General features: G+C 38.7%; 1 protein-coding gene across 1 annotated transcript in view; it reads right to left on the reverse strand.

Annotated features, from left to right (window-relative positions):
* Window positions 1-14,775, reverse strand: part of LOC103039520 (neuroendocrine convertase 1) — a 48,622-nt gene extending 33,847 nt beyond the window's left edge. Inside the window, exons 1-7 of the mRNA XM_022673174.2 lie at window positions 14,742-14,775; window positions 12,053-12,132; window positions 11,803-11,891; window positions 11,250-11,422; window positions 9,299-9,514; window positions 6,157-6,260; window positions 1,200-1,313 (exon numbers count right to left, since the gene is read on the reverse strand). Of these exons, the coding sequence (XP_022528895.2) occupies window positions 1,200-1,313; window positions 6,157-6,260; window positions 9,299-9,514; window positions 11,250-11,422; window positions 11,803-11,891; window positions 12,053-12,078 (722 nt within the window). The 5' untranslated portion in view covers window positions 12,079-12,132; window positions 14,742-14,775. The remainder of the gene's footprint in view (window positions 1-1,199; window positions 1,314-6,156; window positions 6,261-9,298; window positions 9,515-11,249; window positions 11,423-11,802; window positions 11,892-12,052; window positions 12,133-14,741) is intronic.
* Between the last annotated feature and the right edge of the window lie 11,410 nt (window positions 14,776-26,185).

Consider the following 26,185-nt stretch of genomic DNA (forward strand, 5'->3'; position numbering starts at 1 on the left):
TGATACTAATAATGCACTCCAAATATCTTCATATATTCAGAATTAAAGTACAATAAATGATACTGCACAGATATAATCTGTCTCTAGTAGATATATAATGGGAAATGAGAACAGTGTGAATTTTTCTTTTGCTAAAAACGGCAAAAAAGTAGCACCTTGATGTGATAATTAGAAGTGGGTGATATGGCACGATATTTCAGGGTATAATATCGTTCACAATATTCAAAAATGTTAGCAATATTATCACGTACGATACAATATGGCACTCCCCTAGTAGAGTACAGCAGGGGTCAGCCATTAAGTTTAGCTGCGTGCCAGATATTTTCCAAGCCATTACGTATTTGGCCACAAAAAAAAAACATTTTGCAATGAAGTGTAAAAGGATGGGAGTGCTACAGACTAGTAGCTCTCCAGCCCAGAGGGTTGTTGAACCCAATTGCAGAACAGTTGATCTCAAAGCAGGTAAACCCAACAAAAAAGGAAACAATAAAAAAATAAACACACCGTTCCTCACGTGGGATCTAATCTGTGTCGTCAGGGTCTCGGTCCAATACATTATCACTGCCCTGGCTAGTGAATTGGGACAGGGATGGGGTAAAACGCCCTTATGAGGAGATAGAGAGCCCAAGAACGGGCGCAAAAACAAGAACAGGCGTAAACTAAAGTCACGTCAGTGCAACAGAGAAAAAGGGAAGGAATGTAAACATGAGCTCGCCAGAGAAGCATTTTATTGGAGTACATAATATGGGGTATGGGGTATCATTTATGACAGCAAGTCTTCCAGGTCCTGAAGCAGCAAAACAGCCCCAGACTATCACACTACCACCACCATGATTTAATGCAATGAAATGCATTGTTACTGTTACGCCAGATGTAACGGGACTTTTTTTTTACAGTGTACAAAATAATGAACCGGGTTTAGGCTAAGGGTAAGACAGATAAGAGGTACAGTGTATAGCTTAATGTGTAAGAAGTCAGATGATGAACACGTGGAAGATGTGTACAGGAAAGTAGGGCACATGCTCTTAAACAGTAGTACAGGGTGGCAACTACAGGGTACAGGGTATGGGATTAGAGTCTACTGAATGAATAAAGGGTAACCAGTGGAGCAGTGAGAATAAAGGGTACAAGGCACAGAAAAGTGGGGGTACAAGATAAGGGCCCAGTCTACAGGGCAATTAATAAAAAACACATGGTACCTGTCATGGACGTGGTATCCTGCCCCATTGACAATCCACCCTGGCTGGTTAGGGTCTGGTATCTTTGCTGTCCTTGTGATCAGGTGCTGGACATCCCTCCACGTCAAATCTGGGCTGCATGAATCAGAGCAAACAGACAGTGCTGATCAGTACAGTGGTGTGAAAAGACGGTAGTATATTCTCTTTCAGGATTTTTTGTTAGACAGTGGAATTAATTTTTCCATTTATCACAGTAAGTCTTCCAGGTCCTGAAGCAGCAAAACAACAACAGACCATCACACTACCACCACCATGTTTTACTGTAGTTATGATGTTCTTTTTCTGAAATGTGGCATTACTTTTACACCAGATGTAATGGGACATAACCCTTCCAAACAGTTTTACTTTTGTCTCGTTAGTCCACAGAATAGTCTTGGGGATGATCAACATTATGTTTTCTGGCATAATTGAGACAAGCCTAATATTCTTTTCGCTAAGCAATGGTTTTCGCACGAACTTTAACTAAGACAAGTGAGGCCTGCAGTTCTTTGAATGTTGTTGTGGGGTCTTTAGTGACCTCTTGGATGAGATGTCTTTGAGCTCTTGAGGTAATTTTGACTCAAAACTTTAGAAATGGCTTTATAATCTTTTTTTTAGACAGATAGATCAAAAAAGTTTTTTTTTTCTAATTTGTTCCTGAATTTCTTTGTAGTTGTTGATTTTTTTTCTTTCTTAATAATGAAAACATTGTTTCAAAAACTGCATTTTATGTTTACTTGTGTTGTCTTTGACTAATATTTAAATGTGTTTGATGATCTGAAACATTTATGAATAACCAACATGCAAAAAAAATCATGAAGAGGGAAACACTTTTTCACACCACTGTATACGGATAAATAGTAGACCTTTTTAGCATAATATACATTACTTTAAAGGTATGCTCTAGACATATAGACATATAGCACCACATATTTGGAGTTCTGAGAGTGCTGGTACTCATGATGTACTTCACTCACAAGCACACATGTAGAAAACATTATTTATTTAGTAATTTATTTATTTTTCTCATCATTTAAAAGGTGCTCCTCCATGCAGTCCATTCAAATTTCAATGAAAGAGAACTGAAAACAGTCAATTTAAGCGAGAGCGTTCAGGCTGTAACAAAAGAAGCTGGTAGAAATGAAGGAAGCAGGCGTTTTATACAGAGAACGCTGGACTTGATAGTGTCATGTCAGACAATCTGCTGAAGGAATTCAATTAAGCTCCATGAGAGGCAGCAGATATTAACTCAGTTAGCTATAACAAAAGAATAAAGCCCAGTCAAGGGATGGTTTGGCCAATATATGTATATGGACCCAATGTAGACCACACATTTTTGTGAGAGCAGTTTATTCATGTAATTTTATCATAAAATAAGTCATAAAAATAAAAATAATCATTAAAAAATGTAGGCATTGTGTACAGAAGCTGAATCCTGGGTATCATGATCACAAGGCATGTTTTTAGAAGAAGTCCTGGAAGATTCTGGAGAAGCCATCACAGTAGCCTGACTTAAACTCCATAGAAATTTTTGGTAGGATTTTAAGAAGATATTTACAGCGGCGGAGTATTAGTAAACTGGAGGCCATTGCTCATGCCAATTTAAATTGGTGCTATTTGGTGCTGTTTGACTATTTGACTCTTGCAAACAGTTAAAAAAAAAAAACAGCACATTTTCCTAATAAACCACATTTGTAATGGGGATTTTTAATATTTTTGTCTGCAACTGTAAATAAAAACAAAAAGAAAATCCCAGCATTACCTTTCATTACCAATGAGGACAAAGAGTAAAGAGGTACACTAACAGCTTGTGCAGCAAACACTGATCATTGCACTAAAAATAATAATAATGAAATAAAAACAACCACAATATTTTAAGCTCCAGTTTCAAAGGCGTGCATGTGGGAGCTGGGTGATGTACTTTTAAACTGCGGCACACACTCGCACATGCATACAAACACACACACACACACACACACACACACACACACACATACATGCACACACAGAAAAACAGCCCCCCACCACCACCCCCGTCTGGGTTTGCATAAAGCAAACTAAATTAAATTTGCTTTGCTAAATCAAAGCCGGTTCTCGGAGACGCTCTCTCTGGGACAAATTACTGGAAACGACTCCTTTTGTATCATAACAGAATAAAAACATGGAGAAAGAGAGGGAGAGAGAGAGAGAGAGAGAGAGAGAGAAAGAGAGAGAGAGAGAGAATCTTTGCCAAACACTCGACACGGGAATTAATTAGTGAACCCTGGCCATCTCTGCGATCTGCTCTGGAACTCCTAGAAACCTCCTTCAGCCCTTTTGTTCCGCCTCTTAACAAATACAGCCAATCACAGTGCAGCACTGGCCCATTCCTGTTGATGCAAACTACTCTCTACTCTTTACTACAGACAAACACACACACACTAATCTGAACACCTCGCACTGTATTACTCTATCCTGACATGCCAAAAGTCAGCAGACATGACATGGGACAGTATGTAATTGACTGATCATTAAGTGTGGCTGCTAATGATCGTGACTGGCCGTGTCTGGCTAGAATTGTCCATGTAAACAGACAAGTGACTCTTGCCGAAATCACCTCACATTTTTAAATTAATTAGCATTTATGGTACATGATATTAGCAGCATTATAATGCAAGATCTTAGAAAACAGGCATCTATCAGACTGATATAAGCTGGCACTGCTGTGTGTGTGTGTGTGTGTGTGTGTGTGTGTGTGTGTGTACTTAACACACTGTGAGGTACTCAACAGTGTGTTAAATGTGATTAAGGAGGCGGAGCCATGATCCTGCAATGAGTCTACAGTCTGATACAGCACTGATTAATCAGAGAGAGAGAGAGAGAGACAGAGAGTAAAAAACAGAGAGAATAAGAGAGAGAGTTATAAAGAGAAAGTGTGTGAAAGAGAGAGAGAGAACAATAGAGAGACTAAGAGAAATAGGGTGACAGAGACAGAGTTAAAAACAGAGAGAAAAAGAGAGAAAGTGAGAGACTAAGAGAGAGAGGGTGAAAGAGAGAGAGTTAAAAACAGAAAGACTAAGAGAGAGAGAGAGTTATAAAGAGAAAGTGTGTGAGAGTATAAAAAGAAAGAGAGAGAGAGTGAGAGAGAAAGTTAAAAAGAGAGAGACTAAGAGAAAAAGTTAAAGAGAAAGTGTGTGAAAGAGAGAGAAGGAGGAAGAGTGTGAGAGAGAAAGTTAAAAAGAGAGAGGGAGAGAGACAGAGTTAAAAATAGAGAGAAAAAGAGAGACAAAATGTTATTCTAATTCATTTGCATATTCCACAGGTGTTCCTTTTAGTATGCAAACGAGCATCAGAGCAGAGGGCGAATTGTGGCTTATAAAATTCTAGTGGGATTTCACCATGCAGAAAGAGAGTGAGAGAGCCTGTGTGTGTGTGTGTGTGTGTGTAAAATGTTTACATTTGTATCACTAAAAACATGTTCATCACCCAAAATAATGCTAACATTTATTTTCAAAGTGTAGAAGCTAAAAATTGCAAAGGGATCGTGGAAAAATGAGGAAAGTTGCTTTAATTTGAATTAATTACACATGGCAGCCTTTCCATGCTGACCAATCAGGCAGCAACATTCTGTTGCATGTTCAAAACCAGAATGTCCCAGCACAGTTCAGTCCAACGACTGTAAAAAAAAAAACATGGCCAGCACAACATCTCTCAAAAGAAAAGCAACTTTACAGGAGAGAGATAAAAAAGAAAAAAAGAGTTTATTTTAGGTAATTTGGGAGAATTACTATTGGTCCATTCATTAGGAATTTGGAATTTTTGGAACCATGTAAGGGATAGTTTGTGTATTCAAATTATGTAGTAAACTGAAAAGCTACAAAAATGGAGATTGTTTTTGTTTTTAATTGGACAGTTACATTATGTTTTAGTAACAGAACAGCCCATTTTCATCTGTTTTTTCTCCTCTAAACTGTCTTTCCATCTCAAGTGGCCCAAAAATTCAACTAACAACACATTAATATGTGTGGCTATAAACTGCTGTAGGCTGAATGGGAGGGGCTATAAACTGCTGTAGGCTGAATGTGTGGGACTATAAACTGCTGTAGGCTGAATGGGTGGGACTATAAACTGCTGTAGGATGAATGGGTGGGGATATAAACTGCTGTAGGCTGAATGGGAGGGACTATAAACTGCTGTAGGCTGAATGGGTGGGGATATAAACTGCTGTAGGCTGAATGGGAGGGACTATAAACTGCTGTAGGCTGAATGTGTGGGACTATAAACTGCTGTAGGCTGAATGGGTGGGACTATAAACTGCTGTAGGATGAATGGGAGGGACTATAAACTGCTGTAGGCTGAATGGACTGGACTATAAACTGCTGTAGGCTGAATGGGAGGGACTATAAACTGCTGTAGGCTGAATGGACTGGACTATAAACTGCTGTAGGCTGAATGGGTGGGACTATAAACTGCTGTAGGATGAATGGGTGGGACTATAAACTGCTGTAGGATGAATGGGTGGGGATATAAACTGCTGTAGGCTAAATGGGAGGGACTATAAACTGCTGTAGGCTAAATGGGAGGGACTATAAACTGCTGTAGGCTGAATGGGTGGGACTATAAACTGTTGTAGGCTGAATGTGTGGGACTATAAACTGCTGTAGGCTGAATGGGAGGGACTATAAACTGTTGTAGGCTGAATGTGTGGGACTATAAACTGCTGTAGGCTGAATGGGTGGGACTATAAACTGCTGTAGGATGAATGGGTGGGGATATAAACTGCTGTAGGCTGAATGGGTGGGACTATAAACTGCTGTAGGCTGAATGGGAGGGACTCTAAACTGCTGTAGGCTGAATGGGAGGGACTATAAACTGCTGTATACTAAATGGGTGGGACTATAAACTTTCACATGCTGGATGTGTGTGTTTTTGTGTGGTTTGTGTATGTGTGTATACTCACTTTGCCTCTAGTACCAGAGCTAATACTCCTGCTGCAGTTGGCGCTGCACTGGATGTCCCCGCAAAGTTTGTAATACAGCCATCACCAAGGTTAGATACAGTCACCTACACACACAGCATGATTGAATCAGTAGCTTGCTTCAAATGTGCACCTTCAGAGCAATCACACAGACAAACAGAGGACGTGACAGTATGTGTGTGTTTGTGTGTTTGTGTGTGTTTAAGTGATGTTCTTTCACAGTCTCTGAGCTGCTGCCATTTCACCCTGTAACTTCCTCCTGCTCCCGCACCTCTCTTCACCCCCAATTAACACCTATACACACACACTCGCGCGTGTGTTTAACTGTTGCTGCTCATGTCCCGGTTCCACAGCAGGCCGCAGTGGATCAGTGCTGAAACACGGCGAGGTGTTAATTAGCAAATCTCCCAGGAAAAGCTAAATATAGTAGTGTGGTGGAGAGATTATCATTCTTTATTTCTCTCTCTCTCTCTCTCTTTCTCACTGTCTTGTCAGTTTCCCTCTTTTTTCAATTTCCATCTCTATATCTCTCTATCTCTCTCTCCTGCTTCACATTGCTTTATTAATGTGAAATATTTACATTTGTTTTGACAAAGCATTCATTTATTAACTCATCCTCGTTTAGGTCTTCCTGCTCGGTCCGGCGAGTGTGAGTCCAGAGCCCACCTGGTCACCACTGGTCACAAGAACAGGCTGCCAGTATAACACGAGGTACCACACATGACTTTAGGGGTCAGTAACAGAATACTGTGCCTTTCGGTATCTCAAAAGTAAGTTTATAAGACTTTATACTACACAGATTAATCACTTGGTACATTAATGACAGGGTGGATGGTTTTAATGAAAAGCTGCTTGACTAGAGGAAAATGAAGTCACCGTGAGAAACATGGTGGTGGTAGCATCATGGATTGGCCATGGTTTCATCTCACTGTGAACTGAATCTCAAGAGAACATAGGTCATGCAGCAGGACAATGACCCTTATCACACAAGTCATTTCACCAAATAATTGTTAATGAAGAATAAAGCTAATGTCTTGGAATGGGGCCCAAATCAAACTCCTAATCGTAATCCAGTAGAAATGTTGTGGAAAAAGCTGAAGCAACAGTTAATTAAAAAAAAACCACCAACATAACAAAGCTGAGGCTGTTTTGATTTGTCCAAGTTGATGTGAAATACTAATCAACAGTTACCATTAACATGTATGTGCAGTAATTGTTGCACAGGGGGATACAACAGATACTGACAGTAAACCTCCACATATGTCTGCCACTCACAGACGTGTAGTATAGGATCATATTCTTTAGTAAATAAATGTGCAGGTCTAATATTTTTGTCTCATTTGATTAATGTGGTGCTCCTTACCTAACTTTAGGATATTCAAGCTCCACTGTATATCCGCTTGTGCATCTCTAAAATTAGAATGTCATTGAAAAGTTCCTTTATTTCATTAATTCAGTTCAAAATGTGAAGCTTATATGTAATATAGACTTATTAGACAAATTACACACAGAGTGATCTATTTGAAGCATTTATTTAATTTATTGTTGATGATTATGGATTACAGCCAATGAAAACCCAAAAATCAGAGTCTCAGAAAATGTATATATTTGTACTTTTGAATAATTGCTAGTTTTGTCAATGTGGACCCTTTAAAGCATTTGATTTGGAAATCAAGAGACCAGAGTCTAGAGGAAGAGCGGAGAGACACACAGTTCAAACTACTTGAGGTCTAGAGTGAAGTTTCTACAATCAGTGATGGTTTGGAGAGTCATGTCTGTCATCTGCTGGTGTTGGTCCACTGTGTTTTATCAAATCTAAAGTCAGTGCAGTTTTGTTTACCCGCAAAATCTTACAGCACTTCATGCTTCCCTCTGCTGACACCTTTCATGGAGATGCGGATTTCATTTTTTTTAGCAGGACTTGGCACACTGCCCGAATACACTGCCAAAAGTACCAACTGGTTTTATATAATATTGTAATTGTCTGAGACACTGATTTTTGTGCATTCATTGGCTGTAAGCCATAATCATCAACAATAAATGAGATAAACTCTTAAAATAGATCACTCTGTGTGTAATACATCTGTATAATATATGAGTTTCACATTTTAACTTTTCAGTGAGGTTCTAACTTTTCGAGATGCATTAGTATAACACATATAATGTGTATATAAAGAAGAGTGTTCCTTATCAAATAAAACTAAATATTAGGTAACCACTAGGGGTTTGAGGAGATCTCGTGGCACGAGATCTCGCGAGATTTAAATGTGACGATATTTCTTGTCAAACTTAAACCTGTCTTGCGGGAAAAAAAACAGTTTAGCGTGGAGTTAATAAGAGGGACCTGGCAACACAGTAGCGATAGCAGCGAGTGTGGTGGCTGAGCAGTGAGAGCAGCTCTCAGCAGAAGAGGAAAATTCGGGCATTTGCATAGAAGATGCTTCTGCTACTTTTAAGTTGTATGTCTGGCTGCATTTTGGCTCCAGTGGAAACAATAAACGGTAACAGAGTGACCAACAAGACACAAACCATATGTAAATACTGTAAGTAAATCCTACACGTGACTGTTTCACAGGCAGGTGTACTAATCCCTTAACTCTGTACTGTATTTAAAAACATGTTCTGTCTCTGTTTGCACTTCAAGCATAGTCTTAATATGACTGGTTGTGGTTGTGCATAGTTAAATTACAAGAGATTTAGGAGAAAAAAACACAAACCATAGTCTTAATATGACTGGTTGTGGTTTGCACTTATTGTTTGCACTATATGAGACCTTATTCTGATTTCTATTTCTTATCAAATCAATGTGTGAGAGAAACCAGTCTGTTAAGTTTGAGTTATATGATTTTGTCAAATAAAACTCTATTTTTCAAGCCATTTTCCATTTTTGACATTTCCTTTTTAAACTTTATTTTTAAATCTCGTCTCGTCTCATTCTCGTGAACCCAGTATCGTGTCTTGTCTCGTCTCGTGAAATTAGTGTCTCCTCACACCCCTAGTAACCACAGATACAATACCCATACTGTACATATAGCAAATAGTAGTTATTAAAATATAATACAATTTTGGGGGATGTTGAGTGTTTATAATTATGAAAAACTGCTGATAGCTACTGCAATCTCACCAGAGGTGGGGAGGAATAGGCGTTGTTGCCAGTGAGCGTCACGGCCATGACACCTGGGCAGGGCTCCCCAAAGGAGGCGGGGCTTCCTGTGTGTGTGACGGCTCCAATGGCGATGGTGTAGATGCTGTTGACGTAGCCGTCTGCTCCACAGTGATCGTCCATCAGCCCTCCGTTACCAGCAGCCCATACAAACACACTGCCCTTACCACCACGGCCCTACACATACACGAACACACACACACACACACAGTTGTAGTTTGTATATACAGAAAGGTGTTTCTATTTACGTAAACAGCGAGGGGAGGCACAAGATACAGTAGGTGTTTCTAATAAAGTGGCCAGTGCTACATACATAGATGCTTGAAAGTTTGTGAATCCCTTATATAATGTTCTATATTTCTGCATAAATATGATCTAAAACATCATCAGATTTTCACACAGGTTCTAATAAAAGTAGATAAAGAGAATCCCGTTAAACAAATGAAACACAGATATTTTACTTGGTCATTTATTTATTGAGAAAAAATGATCTAATATCTAATATTACATATAATTTTAACCAATTCCTTCGCACAGAACATCTTCAGCTTAATATTTCTATTGGATTAAAATCATAAATTTGGTTGGCTCTATTCCAAAACATTAACTTTACTCTTCCTGAACCATTCTATGGTAGTACGACTTGTTTGCATAGGGTTATTGTCTTGCTGCATGACCCACCTTCTCTTGAGGTTCAGTTCATGAACAGATGTCCTGACATTTTCCTTTAGAATTCTCTGATATAATTCTGAAGTCTAGCCATCTTGTTCCAGATGCAGCAAAACAATCCCAAACCATGATACTACCGCCACCATGTTTTACAGATGGGATAAGGTTCTTATGTTGCAATGAAGTGATTTCATTTCTCCAAAAATAATGCTTTTCATGTCAAACAAAAAGTTCTATTTTGGACTCATGCATCCATGAAACATTTGTCCAATAGCCTTGTGGCTTGTCAACGTGATCTTCAGCAAATAAGCATTAATGTTCTTTTTGAAGTGCAGTGTTTTTTTCTTTTTCTTGCAACCCTGCCATGCGCCCCATTGTTGTTCAATGTTCTCTGGATGGTGGACTCATGAACATTAACATTAGCCAAAGTGAGAGAGGCCTTAAGTTGCTTAGAAGTTACCTTGGGGACCTTTGCCATCTTTGTTGATTGACCATTACTGCCAAAGGTAACAATGGTCTTGAATCCCCTTCATTTATACACAATCTAAAGAGACCAAACTCTTTAGAGAACATTTTCCAGCCTAATGAGCATCAACAACATTTGTTTAACTGGGTTTTCTTTATCTACTTTGAGGAGTTGTGTGAAAATCTGCTGATTTTTTTTAGTCATATTTACGCAGAAATATAGAATATTCTGAAGGTTTCACAAACTTTCAAGCACCACAAAATATACAGCTCTGGAAAAAAATAAGAGACCACCTAAAAATTATGAGTTTCTTTAATTTTACTAAATCCTAAATTTACCAAACCTCTGGAATATAACAAAGAGGAAGATGGATGATCACAAGCCATCAAGTCAAGCTGAACTGCTTGAATTTTTTAACCAGGAGTGGCATAAAGTTATCCAAAAGCAGTGTGTAAGACTGGTGGAGGAGAACATGCCAAGATGCATGAAAACTGTGATTAACAATCTGGGGGTATTCCACCAAATATTGATTTCTGAACTCTTCAAACTTGATGAATATGAACTTGTTTTCTTTGCATTATTTGAGGGTCTGAATCTGCATCTTTTTTGTTATTTCAGCCATTTCTCATTTTCTGCAAATAAATACTGTAAATGACAATATTTTGATTTGGAATTTCAGAGAAATGTTGTTTGTAGTTTATAGAATAAAACCACAATGTTCATTTTACTCAAACATATACCTGTAAATAGCAAAATCAGAGAAACTAATTTAGAAACCTTGCGTGTTCCCAGGTGTAATGCTTTCTCCGTTAATGTTCCCGGTCCAGACATTTCGGCCCCATTATCTGTCGGCCCCCAGCAGCAGGTGTAGATGTGTATGAAGTCGTTGTTGTAGGTCAGCGCAGAGGCCTCCATAGAGTCAGTTACTGACCCATCCAGAAGACGAATACCTAAACATAGCAAACAGGCCTTTAAGCATCAGTGCTCAAATCAGCACAAGTAACATGCTCATGTGGTGCCTGTATGGGTTGCCCAACTGGAAAATGTAAAAAATTACAAATTTTGGTTCATGTGTTCCATTGAGGCCCCACATATAGATAGATGTCAGTAATGGGCACCAGTAGGGTCAGTGGTGGGACCAATAAGGGTTCATCATGGGCCTCATCTGTGTTGTACTCTGCACATAGGGCCTAGCTGGGATTAGGGTGAGCTGTAACATTGGGGGCCCCACGTAAAAATACATGTTCAACCCCACTTAGAGCCCACCCATGTGAGCCTCACATGTGATGGGTAGAAGCTCTCTAATTAAGCTATTCATACTCCTACTCACCTCCTATGCGTGCATTGAAAGCAATGCCCACACCACAGTAGGAGTTGTTGGCCTCCATGGCAACTTCACCCGCGCACTTCGTACCATGGCTAGGACAGCATGACATCATCCATATACACAGCAAAACAAATGCAATCAAGTTAACTCAATAAATATAATAATCAACTCAATTCTCCTGTACGTTTAATGGTTAAAGCAAACTAGGAACATTGTGTTGTTGTGATGAGTTGTGTGAGTTTCTGGATGGTACCTGTTCTCCTCGTTTCTTAGCGGCATGGGGTCATGGGAAAGGCCGTGAGATCCACGCAGGTCAAAACTCGCGAACGCCTCCTGCAGCCTCAAACAAAGAGAAAACACCTTCACTGGGTGTGATCAGTTGGTAATCTGGTTTATTTGTGGAATAATCTATGGCAGTCTGCATTGATTGGTAATGGTGATCTGAAGTGATCTGTTGGTAATGTATAGATTTTCTGTTGCTAATATTCTGGTCTCCTGTGGGGTCTATAGGTTTGTTTTACCCATTTTTCTCCCCAATTTAGAACCATGTGCCCACATGCCCACATATGTAAGTAATCTATAGATTATCTTTTTGGTAATATAAAGTAATCTGTGAATAATTTATTGAATATTTCTTGTAATCTACAGTAGTCTGTGACAAATTCACTAGTAATCCTTTGGGTAATCTTTAGTTTATCTGTGTGAGAATCTACCATAATCAGTGAGGAATCAATTAGTTATCTGTAGATAATCTACAGCTCTGGAAAAAAATAAGAGACCACTTAAAAACGATGAGTTTCTTTGATTTTACCAAATTGAAAACCTCTTGAATATAATCAAGAGGAAGATGGATGATCACAAGCCATCAAAAGAAGCTGAACTGCTTTTTTTTATTGTTGCACCAGGAGTGCCATGAAGTTATCCAAAAGCAGTGTGTAAGACTGGTGGAGGAGAAAGGAGAACATGCCAAGAAAACTGTGATTAAAAACCAGGGTTATTCCACCAAATATTGACTTTTGAACTCTTAAAATGTTATGAATATGAACTTCTTTTCTTTGCATTATTTGAGGTCTGAAAGCTCTAAATGTTTTTTTGTTATTTCAGCCATTTCTCATTTTCTGCAAATAAATGCTCTAAATGACCATATTTTTATTTGGAATTTGGGAGAAAGGTTGTCCGTAGTTTATAGAATAAAACAACAATGTTCATTTAACTCAGTCATAAACCTATAAATAGCTAAATCAACTGATTCAGAAAATGAAGTGTAGGAGAGACGTTTCTTTCATTAAATCAGCCGAAGCTTTTACTCTAGAGAAACGACGAAAAAAAGAGAAAAACAGCCGTTGTGGCGCTTCGCTTTGATCTGTGCGGCTGCAGACAGATTACAGTGTGTATAAAACTCTTCTCCATTTCTTTCTGTTTCTACAACAGCACAAATCACACTGAACAAGACTGAACAGCTAACATTTAATATAAAGGAGTTTTATCAGGAGTGGTTGTCAATAAACCCCTGCGTAAGGGACACAGAAAATAACGTATGAACATCGAACAGATATTGAAAAAGTTTCATTTTTAAACGTTGAATTAAAGACTGTTTTCTTACCCAATTGTTTCACCAATCAATTTAGCATAGCCAATTAGAACATTTTTGCTACTCCCAGCTAACAGAGAACATTTAACGTTTGACAACATTTTAACAATGTTCCATTTAGGTTAACCTGTAAAGTTACAGAAATAATGTCTCAGGAATGTTAAAAAAAAAGTGTACCATTAGTGGTGGGCAATATTATATCGTATACAATATATCGTAACACAGAAATATCATAATATTAACAATCCATATCGTGATAATAGGGCTGTTCTGTCTTAAAAGTAGTCTATTATTTACTGTGAAGCTTTAGGTGTATTTATTGTATAATTGTTTTAGTTTGCAGTTTATATGCATGCACTAAATATTCTGCAATATTTTTGCTGCATTATATTATTTTATGCTATATTATTTATTTTGCCACATTATGATTATACTGTTATACTCTTATACTATATTCCTGAAATTAATTAATTATTTTAGTTTTCCTATATCGCCAAGTATATCGTTATTGCAAAAATACCCTGAAATATCGTGATATTATTTTAGAGCCATATCGCCCACCCCTATGTACCATAGTAATGCTTTGCATCACAACATTATTAGATTGTTTCTCATATAACATTGCCAGTTAGACAAATACTAACTTTATGGAAATGTTAAAAGTAACATTCCTAAACCTAAAAACAAAAACAAAAAAACATTAATACAAGTCACGTTGCAGCAATGTTACCACCAACGTTAAATAAAAACATTTTAAGAACATCCTGAAAACTTGGCAGATTGAATGTTCTGCGAACATTAGCTGTAACATTCAGAAAATGTTTTACTAAACAAAAAATATTAGTTGGAATAGCACAGGGTGTCTTTCTGTTGCCTATCTGGTGGATCTATAAGCTTCAGCACTAGTTCTAGCAGGAAACTCCAATGCTTGTCACTTGTATATCAACCAATCACCAGCTTCCATCGCCTCAGCTGGCTGCCCGGGGGTTGGCTCCGCCCCTGCCTCCTACATATGGCAGAATCTGCAAGGGTCCAAAGACTAACTTTACATTAATTCTTATTTATTGCATATTTAATACTATAGATTTATTACAGACGTTATTGCAGATTTGGCTCTAGAGTCATCCTGCTAGAACCAGTGGAGATCCATCTCTTTTTTTTAGGTTTTGCCTTGGTTGCTTAGTAGAGATACATTGTTGGAGCATTGCAAGTGATAGGGGAGTCCTATTGAGTAGGTACTTTAATCAGCTATGCTAAAAAAAACAAGTTCTTCTTGACTTCAAAAAAGATGTAAAAAGCCAGTGTCAAAATTTTCCCCCCCAAAAACAAAGGTTTTTGCAAAAACACTCACAAAATTCTTCTTCAAATCCAGGTTTGAATGGTCCACACCTACAAAAGAAGAACTGAGGTTACTAATCAGACCTATAACAACAGAGCATACCTTATTTTTTTTACTGTAAAGCGCACATAAATTCCTTTAATTTTCCCCAAAAATGATCAGTACGCCTTACAATGTATGAATTTTACCAGTCAGTTTGTAAGGAGCTCCAAAGCCACTCTACTGAAGTACAGCGTTATAAGGAAGTTTTAATGTAGTTGAAGGCTTGAGGCTGAGTGCAGTGGCATTAGCATTAGCTGTTAACCACAATGCTAGCTCTTTTGATGTTCAGAGGTGCGTATGTCGGACTGTTTACTGTGTTACAACAAGCTACGTGGGATGAACCGCTAGCTGATAGCGTCCTGGGTTACCAGAACACTCAGAGTTCCTCAGTCTAGCGCTATCAGGCACCATTTACTAGCGCTAACAGGGACTAGCTAAGCATTGCTAACCCGGGCTGGCTACCGCTGCTAATTGCATCTGGCTAAGCACTTGCTAACTGGGGCTAGCGCTCACCCTTGGACAAAACACTGGAATTCTAAGCTTACTGTAGATAAACAGAACCACTTTACTCACCCAATTAAATAGTTTTCAGGATAGAAATCTGTGTAGATTAACATCAAGAACTCGTTTGACTTTGAAAGAATTTTTTTTTTTAAGAATTACAGTTTTGTTTACAGGGAGATCTGTGGAATTAGAGGGGAAACATGGCAACATTCTTGTTCACTTCAAGTGTGCATTCTTACTAGTGTCGCTTAATGTGCCTTATAATCCGGTGCGCCTCATAGTCTGAAAAATATGGTATATAGAGCATTATAAAGTGCTCCTATGTTTCCTGTACTGTATTACAGTAGGTCTGAATGAATATATTGATCATATAAATATTACAGGGCATTATAGAGCACCCCTCTCACTTCCTATAGTCAATCAGAATGAGCATTAAAGAGCACCCACTATGCATCCTGTAGAGTATTACAGTCTGTTAGAATCCTGTGTGAATTTGCTGTCAGGACTGCAGCAGGAAGAACACAAGGCGGATATAAACGCAGGGTAATTTATTTACAGGAACACAAACAATAAACCAAAACTAAACTCAATATACATGAACAGACAGGACTGCTAGAATAAATACGGAATAAACTAAAAAAACAGAAAACAAAAAAACAGCAACCTGACTGACGTGTAACACGCACAAGAACCACAAGGACGTGACAGGATCCGGCGTCCCCTATTCATTTGTTAGGCCAACCTCTTTGTCCCAGACCGCCTATACTGAGTTTACAGCGCAGCCCAAAGAACTAAAAGCATACTGAATCCACATTAAAAAGTAAAAGCACAGATCTTGTATCATATACTACCGAAACATTTCCATTTCCATCAGATTACTCTGATTACTGCTGAGATAAAGCAAAGTTACTACAGTCCAGTTTAACCCCCAAGCTGCTGTGAGGCCTGTTTAGCTTGTAAATGGTATTTGCACTCGGTCCAGACAAAAAATGTAACAGTCATTGATAGTTTCTAAACCTTATGTTATTTTTTAGATTGAGAACTTTTTAATGCATCTTTAAGGAATTAGCTAAGAGGGACATTCCAGGATTTAGGTACATTTTAGGGGTGGTCACTTCTGAAAATTTGATCTTCAATTTGATCATTTTAGTCATATATTTATCAAATACAGGTAATAGACTATCAAAAAGTTTGATTCGTCAAGCTCAGGTATCAAAGCAGTTTTTTAAATTAGATTATGCAATATATTTGGTAACTTACAGTAACAGGGTTGGAAGTAACAGGGTTGCGAATGTAGGCTAAGTTGTGGTTTACCCCAGGAACAGATGCTAACTGTAAAATTTAGCTATGTATACAAGATCAAGGACAAACATGGTTATATAAGTATATAAAGTAAATTTGACTCTACTCATTATTAGTCTTACAATATGAGTAACAGGGTTGCGTTCACTGAGTGACACACACAACTTGGACAAACATATTTGGAAAAAAAACTTGAAAATAGTTAGAGCACTTACTCTTGGTCTCGCCATGTGGGCAGAAAATGTCCTTGTGATGTCACTTCCTTTGTGCCAGTAGACAAATATTTTTAACTCTTTCTCTGCAGGTAAAATTCCTTATGGGAACAGGGTTGCGCGCATGTTGTGGGACACAGCTTAATAGCATAAAAACTGTAACATGCAATACAATGTAGACCAAAGAAGTTGTTTTCACAAGTAAAGGAGATCCATATCAACAATATACAAGAGGAAGTCATTTATTTAGAGCTTATTTTAATTGTTAAATTTGCCAAAGGAGTTGGTCACCCAATGAGTGGGACAAGAGAAAACTGCTATTTTTTGAGGTGGTCCAAAGGTATTGGGTCTTTTGAATGATATCTAAGGAGCTTATTTTTCCACCATATTTTACAGTTTGTCTTATAACAAGTACATTGTTCACAAAAAATAGTCATTTAGATATTTTGGAGACGTACATTTGAAATTTAAGTGGTGGGACAGGAAATGGACCAAAATCCTGGAATGTCCCATGAGTTACTAAGTGTCCAACGTAGTGATACTTAGTGATTTTTCTTTTAACTTAAACAATCACTTTAATATGGATAGTATGTTCTAGCATCTCTCTCTCTTTCTCTCTCTCTCTCTATTTCTGAGTTGATAGAAAGGAGACGAGTCGGAGATTTCTGCTTTTGTCCCACCCTGGGAGCCGGCAGGCGTTACTATAGTAACACCCCCCCACTCCTGCTCCATCACTGCTTCGGACACACACACACACACACACACACACACTCTTACACATGCACACACACACATGCAAACTTTTAATGTTCTTTATAAATCATATGTGTGTGCGTGAGTAAGAGTGTGTGTGTGTGTGTGTGTGTGTGTGTGTGCATGTGTGTGTGTGACAGGCTTATCTAAATGACCTGCTCTCCTGCTGATGCACCTCGCTCCCTCATTCACACACTCCAGTAGGAGACTCTTCCACATGATTGCTTTTCTTTCCAGCCTCGACCTCACACACACACACACACACACACACACACACACACACACACACACACACACACACACACACTCAGAACATACCCCATGCTTCTCTCATTCTGACTGAGCAGCGTTCCTCAAACTCCATCCTGATGGACCACAGCGGGGGTCTTTTTCATCCGCTTTAACACACCTGCTTCACATCATCAGCTAATGACCAGACCCCTCAATCACCACACTGTAACCCTCAGCACTGTGGCCACTTTACACATTAAGAGTCCTGATTATTTATATACTGTATAAACAGCTCTGGAAAAAAAAAAATTAATAGACCACTTCAGTTTCTGAATCAGTTTCTCTGATTTTGCTATTTATATATTTAAATCAAATAAACATTTTGTTTAATTCTATAAACTACAGACAACAATTTTCCTGAATTCCAAATAACAATACTGTAATTTAGAGCATTTATTTGCAGAAAATGAGAAATGGCTAAAATAACAAAAAGATGCAGAGCTTTCAGACCTCAAACAATGCAAAGAAAACAAGTTCACATTCATAAAGTTTTAGGAGTTCATAAATCAATATTTGGTGGAATAATCCTGGTTTTTAATCACAGTTTTCATGCATCTTGGCATGTTCTCCTCCACCAGTCTTACACACTGCTTTTGGATAACTTTATGCCGTTCCTGGTTTAAAAATTTAGGCAGTTCAGCTTGGTTTGATGGGTGTGATCATCCGTCTTCCTCTTGATTATATTCCAGAGGTTTTCAATTTGGCAAAATCAAAGAAACTCATCATTTTTAAGTATTTTTAAAACATTATTTAAGTGGCTGTACATAAGTGCAAACGTTTCATTTATAAAAATAATACTTAATAGTCTAGACATTAATGTTTTATTATGTTTTAATTATATAAATATAAACTCACTGTCAAAATATGTTCCTCCCAGAAGGAATTGACCAACAGGAGTGTGACTCAGGCACCATGGACAGAATGTATATTCCAGTGCAGTATTGTGTGTGTGTGTGTGTGTGTGTGTGTGTGTGTGTGTGTGGTCAGGTGGTCTGTGTGCATGTGGATGCAGGATACAGAACTGTAATGATGCTGAACTGAGGCTAAATCACTGTCTGCACCACACAGAGATAATGAACACACTGTCTCTGTCTCCATGCAAGTCTTTGTTCCATCCATCTTCATGACTCTCTCTCTCTCTTTGTCCCCATCCAGGATAGGATGTCTTGCTCTCTCCTTGTCCATATCCAGATGTCGATGTCTGTTCCTGTTCCTGTCTATGCAGGTCCATTTAGTTCCATGCCTCTATTTCTGTCCCAATCCATGTTATTATCCCTTTCTTTCCTTGTCCCAGCCATTTTCTGTCTCTGTCCCTGATGCCATCCAGGTCTCTACCTCTGTACATGTCTTCATTCATGTCTATCACTCTGTCCCTGTCTCCATTCAGGTCTATCACTCTGTCCCTGTCTCCATCCAGGTCTATCAGTCTGTCCCTGTCTTCATTCAGATCCCTAACTCTCTCTTTATTTGTTCTCATCCTCATCTATCTCTCCTTGCATCTATCCTGGTTAGTGCCGCTGTCCCTGTTCCCATTTTGGTTTCTGCCTGTGTCCCTGTTTCCATTTCTCTCTTTCCTTGTCTCCATCTAAGTCTCTGCCACTGTCCCTGTCTCCATCCAATACCTGCCTCTGTTTCCATCCAACTCTCTTTCTCTCTCTTTGTCCCCAACCCTGTCTTTGCTTCTGTCCCTGTTTCCATCCAACTCTGTGGCTTTTTGTGTCTTTGTTCCCATTCTGCTCTCTGCCTCTATCCCTGACCTCATCCAGGCTCTTGTCTCTGTCCCTGATTCCACCTAGCTCTCTGTCCTCTCCACCTTTCTCTTTGTCCTCATCCAGGTCCTTGTTTCTCTCTCCTTGTCACCATCTTTGTCGCTGCCTCCGTCCCTCTTTCCATCCAATTCCATGTCTCTGTTTTCATCCAGCTCCATGACACTCTTTTTCTGTCTTTGTCCCCATCTAGGTCTATGCCACTGTTCCTGTCTCCATTCAGGTCCCTATTTTTGCCCCTGTTTCCACCCAGCTCTGTAGCTCTCTGTCCCTGTTTTGTCCCTATTATCATCTCTAGCTCTGTACATGTTTTTATTCAGGTCCCCATCTGCATCCCTGTCTTTTTCTCCTCATTCCAATTCTAGTCTCTGCTTCTGTCCCTGACCTCATTCAGGCTTTTGTCTCTGTCCCTGTTTCCATCTAGCTCCCTGATTCTGTCTCTTTCTTTTTCCCATACCGATCTTTGCCTCTGTCTCTACCCTTATACTCATTCAGGTCCTTCTCTCTGTCACAAATTCCAACTACTAGCATCTTGACTTTCTCTCTGTCAACCCTCCTCTCCTTGTCCTTTTTCATGTCTCTGACTCTCTATCTCTCCTTGCCCATATCCAGGTTTTTGCCTCTATCCTCAACCAGGTCCCTGACTCTCTGTCTTTCCCCATTCAGGTTCATGTTATTGTCCCTATTTCCATCTATGTACCTGTCTCTCTGTCCTTATCCCCATCCAGTTGTCTCTACCTCTAAATATATCCCGATTCAGGTTCCTGCCTGTGTCACTTTTTTCCATACAAGTACTTGTCTTACTCTCCTTGACCCATCCTGGTCTTTGCCTCTGTCTCAATCAAGGACCCAGACTCTCTTTCCCCATCCAGGTCCCTGTCTCTGTCCCTATTTCCATCCAACTCCCAGTCTCTCTATTTCTCCATGTCCATATCCAGGTTTGCCTTACAGGTTTGTTCTTGTCTCTATTGAGACCTTTGTTTTTTGCCCAGTTTTTGCTCCCTGCCTCTCTCTTTCTGTCCCCATCTAGATATCTGTCTTTCTGTCCTTGTCCCCATCCAGGTCTCTGTCTATCCGCTCATTTCCATGCATTTCCCTATCTCTGTGATTGTTCTATTCAGCTCCTTGAGTCTCTTTATTTTTCCTTTTCCTATCTACGTTCCTAAACTTCCTCTAAACTTGTCCCCATCGAGGTCTCTGCCTTTGTTTCCATCCAGCTCTCTGTCTTTCTCTCACTGTCCACATTCTGGTCTCTGCAACATTTTATGGTTGTTATTAGATTTGATTCCAAAAGAAATTTTATTTCTTTTTTCTGTTTACTAAGTATTATTATTTTTAACATCCAGCTTCATCAAGATCATATATTCTTTAAAAACAATACAGTAAGCAAAATAATAAAAAAAAGAAAAAGAAAATGAAGGTGTTTTTTTTGAGCATCGCTAGTGGATAACCAGCAGCTTACTCATGATGCCGGGAGGTACAGTGTTTGTGTGTGTGTGTGTGTGTGTAGAGGGCTTCATAAAGTGGCACATTAGTATTCAGTTGACTGAGTAAGGCCCTGCAGCGCCGATCAAGCGGCCATCAGCCCTGGACACTCTGTCTCCTTCTCTGGACCAGAGATCACACACACACACACACACACACACACTGTTCACTACTGTCTACAGTAACCTGACTCAACTCCCCCTCACTTTATATGTTTATTTTTCTTTTTACCTTTTTTTTTGCAAAATAATATTTTAAATATCTACCTACTTTTAAATGGACAAGCCTTAATTACACAATAATACACTCTAGGGGGCGCTATATTGTGATACTAAAATAGGCAGTGAGAAATCTGCTACTTCCCTTATTCAAATGTTGGCATATGTATTAGCAGATCAGAATAGCAAATCAAGTATTTTATTCAGAATTTCTGCAGTAAATAAAATATACTAAGATATATCACAACATAAATGTGTTTTTTTAAAGTGAGTATATTTATCACATTTTGTCACCTTACAACCACAAACTTAAATGTATTTTATTGAGATTTTAAGTGATAGACTAACACAAAGTAGCACATAGTTGTGAATTGAAACTAAAAAGATACATGGTTTCCAACGTTGCAATCAAACAAAAATCTGGAAAGTGTGACGTGTGATGTGTAAAAGTATTCAGCCCCCCTATCAATACTTAGTAGAGCCACCTTTCACTGTAATCACAGCTGCAGATCTTTTGGGGTTTGTCTCTACCAGCTTTCCACAACTAGAGACTGAGATTTTTGCCCATTCTTCTTTATAAAACAGCTCAAGCTCAGTCAGGTTGGATAGAGAGCATCTCTGAACAGAATCTTTCATGTTTTGCCACAGAAGCTCAATAGGATTTAAGTCAGAACTTTGATTGGTCCATTGTAACACATGAATATTCTCTGATTTAAATCATTCCACTGTAGCTTTGGCTCTATGTTTAGGGTCATTATCTTGCTGGAAGGTGAATCTTGTACACACTCTTAAGTCTTTTGCAGACTCCAACAGATTTTCTTCCAGCATTGCCCTGTATTTAGCTACATCCATCTTCCCATCAATTTCCCTTTCACACTTTTTAGATTTTTATTTGATTAGAACTTTAAAAAATGTGCATCATTTTCGTTTCACTTCACAATTGTGCTTCACCATGTGCTATTATTTAAAATCTCAATAAAATACATTTTAATTTTGTGTTTGTAAGGTGACGAAATGTGAAAAAGCTCAAGCCACCATATATGTATTTTATTAACTTATATTACAATGAATGGACACAACCTCACTAATCTTACATACAGAGAGAGCAGTTTTCTTTAAAAAACTTTTCTTTTCTTTGATCTAATTTTATTTATATAACATACAGGCCCTATTGACTTATTGCACAATATATATATGCAGCAATTTTCGCTTACCTTAATATCACTCACTATGTTTTTCTTAGTGAGAAGAGCACATTAAAGTGAATGGCCAGAGTGTTAACTTTGTTTAAAATTGGCAGTTTAATTTAATTTATTATTATTACTATTAGGATTTTTTTATAATGGTGTATGGAATTTGAATGTTGCTTTTTGTTATATTTTTTAGGAACTAAAAGTTAAATACTCTGTAAGACTATATAATTGTATTGTTATGCTATTAAATCATCATTATTTTAGTGGAATTAAATTATTTAAAAACGACAATAATGTAGTTTATTGCAATTCTTTTGGAGACAATACATTGGCCACACAAAAGTAGTTATTGTGAAAGTGTATGTAAGTTTCTCTCCCATAACTTTCATAACAAAAGACAATACAAATAGACATCCATATTCACACACACACACTCTCTTTCTCACACCCTCTACACCGCACTTTTTGCCACTTTAACGCAACATACAGAGGCCAACAACTGTCGCCATGGCAACAGCGTGCCAATCACATTACCCATAGAGGAGAGGGTCAGAGAGAGACGCATGATTCTGTCCATCTCTCATCCTTCCATCATGTGCCAGACCAATAAACGAAAAAGACGCAGAGAGAAAGAGAGAGAGAGAGAGAGAGTGTACAGTGTGTAAGACACTCACACACCTACAGTAAACAAGCCCATAAATGGGAGTGTGAGATATGGGATAATAAATAGGTTTGACACAGAGGAAGCTGTACCTTATCGATCCTAATCGACTGCAGGATCGACCCCCCCCCCCCCTCCCCCCGATCCCAATAAAACACACCCAATCACAACCATTGCTGTTCTTTATGTTTAAAGGGCCAATATCACTGTAAACTCAATGCGCTGCTGTTTGTAAGATCAAATGATACTAAACTTTCACTCAATGACAAACAACAAGGCACTAAAAAGTTCACTGAAAGGATGTTATATGTAAGTGATCATAATATCAGAGCAAAAGAATGAGTTTAATAGGAAAACTGTACAGTTGGAAAGGAAGGTCTAGTATCCTGCTGGGTCACTAGCCCTGATACAAGATGAGATACAGTTGGATACCACTTTAAGGCCCAGTCCACACGAAGCCGGGTATTTTTAAAAACTGAGGTTTTTGTCTCTGTTTTTAAAAACATCTTTGTCCACACAAGCAGCGTTTTCAGAAATATCCACGTCCACACAAAAACGCCATACCACTCAAAAACGCTGAAATGAACAGGGATTCTCTAGACATGTGGAAGTTTTCTCGTCACTCCTCAGCAACAACTACTTCATTTTTAACTTTGTCCCACCTATTTTTTACCGTTCGCGGTAAGGTTTGTACCTCCGGACAAAAGGATCAGAAAAAAACTGCACACAGCGCATTTGTGTTTGATAATGTGAGAGAAACATTAAATTAAGCTGCAAACAAGTCAATAATCCACACATTGCAGGGAACCAATGATCCACACCTGATCCAACTAATCAGCTAACAACTAGCTTATCAACCATCTGCTCTCGCTGAGGCGAGCTGAGTGATACAGCAGGAAAACTAGCATTACAGTGTTACTCCAAAACCACAGAGCTAACCCAGCTAACTGAAGAACCACAGAGTCTAAAACACTTAAAAATGCTTAATGTGGGTTTTCTTTCCATTACATTACATTACATGACATTTGGCAGATGCTTTTGTCCAAAGCGACTGTATAGACAATAGTCAAGTACAGAAGTAAAATAAGTTAAAGGTACAACATCTTTGGATAGGGATTAAAGGAGGTCAAAGGGAAATAATAGGATAGAGGAGTGAAGGAGGGAAGAAGGAAATGGGGTTAGAAGTCGTTAGTGTGTTAGCGGTGTTAGGAGAGTAAGTGCTCTTTGAAGAGGTCTGTCTTCAGGAGTTTCTTAAAGATAGCGAGAGATTCTCCTGATCTGGTAGTGGAGGTAGTTTGTTCCACCATTAGGGAACCCTGTATGAGAACAGTCTGGATTGCTTTGTGTGGATTGTGTTTGGTAAAGCAAGGTGACGTTCATTGGAGGAGCGCAGCGGCCGGGGGTAGCGTAAGCCTTCAGGAGTGATCAGTGCAGGTAGGAAGGAGCTGTTCTGTCATCACCTTGTAGGCGATTGTAAGAGCTTTGAATTTGATGCGAGCATCAACTGGTAGCCAATGGAGCTCATTTAGCAGTGGGGTGACATGTGCCCGTTTTGGGCTGGTTGAACCACTGAAGCCTGTACTAAAACAATGAGCCACAAACACCGAACATCTTATTTTTTCACTGCATAATAAACTTAATCAGAATCTATAAACAAATCACTATAACCCACATTACTGACCCGCTGTAAAATCCAGAGAGGCTGTGGAGTAAACAGGCTGGATGAGGAGCTTCAGTAACAGTAAATGATATATTTTGAGTTTGCTGGTGTAGCTGGTCTGTCAGTGTATCCAGGGTGGTGTTGGACCAGTATAATTAAAGCTCATACTGATAGAGTAGTGTGGAGAACAGACGACACGCCACTATCACTGGTCTCACACGCTACACTGGTAAAATGTGTTACAGCGTTTAAAGCTGGTTCTGGGTAATTCCGCGCTGTTGGGTCAGAGAGGGCAATTAGTTCATTAGTTGGATCAGCAGGGTTTAATATGCCAGAGTTCGCTGTTATTGTGCTGAATATAGTCACCTCCTGATCTCTAAACTGATGCTAAACAAAAAGCAGACATGCGCAGACTCGCTGTGTAACTGTTTTTAGAAACCTCCGTTTCCCCCGTCCACGCAGCTCCGCTGGGGGCGGAGTTTTCAAAAATCTCCACCTTGGAAGGCTATTTCAAAAACCTCCATTTTCAGTGACTGTAAAACGACGTTTTTTGTGGACAAAAGGCCAAAACGGAGACAAAAACCTCCGTTTTTAAAAAAATATCCGGCTTCATGTGGACGGGGCCTAAAATAAGGCTTCTTTATAAAGTGTTTATAAATGGTTATTAATTAAGTTATAAACCATTTATAAGCAGTTACAACACATAAATAGGAAGGGCAACAGGGGTCTGTCAATATACAGGGGTCTGTATATTGTAAACCTCAAATCTTACTATATGCTTATCTTTCTTTGTCTTATCCATCAGTGATCATTAACATTTCTGTTAATAACTTTATTCATTTAACTATAATAACAAATTAAATGACTAAACTGACTTTTTTGTTTTATGATATGTTAAAAAAAGTATTTTTCAGTTTGTACTGTTACTCCTATAAACTATTTATAAACCCTTCATAAGGGAGCCTTATTTTAAAGTGGTACCCAGTTGGGTATGGAGATACCTCAGCAGGTTGAAGATGCAATGCTAACAGACACAGCACCGGTAAAATGTCATTTATAACTTAAGTGTGCACAGAGAGTCAAACTGCTATACATCACTGCTGCCCATTGAAAAACAAGTATCTCTATTTTTGCTGCTTTTTAATAATTTGAACAGACAAACTGTACATTACACTGTGTCAAAATGTCTTGATGAAGAGCATAATAGAAATACTTAAAAATGACCTGAAATAAATGAATCTTTATATATTGACCTTGATTTGAAAAAAAGAAAAAATCAAATTTGGCATGTTCAAAAAGCCATGAAAATCTTAGATCTGAGCCACGTTTAGCAAAAAATCTGATTTGAGTCACGTCATCAAGGGCAGGA

Source organism: Astyanax mexicanus, chromosome 4, assembly GCF_023375975.1.
Source record: "Astyanax mexicanus isolate ESR-SI-001 chromosome 4, AstMex3_surface, whole genome shotgun sequence".
Taxonomy (NCBI): domain Eukaryota; kingdom Metazoa; phylum Chordata; class Actinopteri; order Characiformes; family Acestrorhamphidae; genus Astyanax; species Astyanax mexicanus.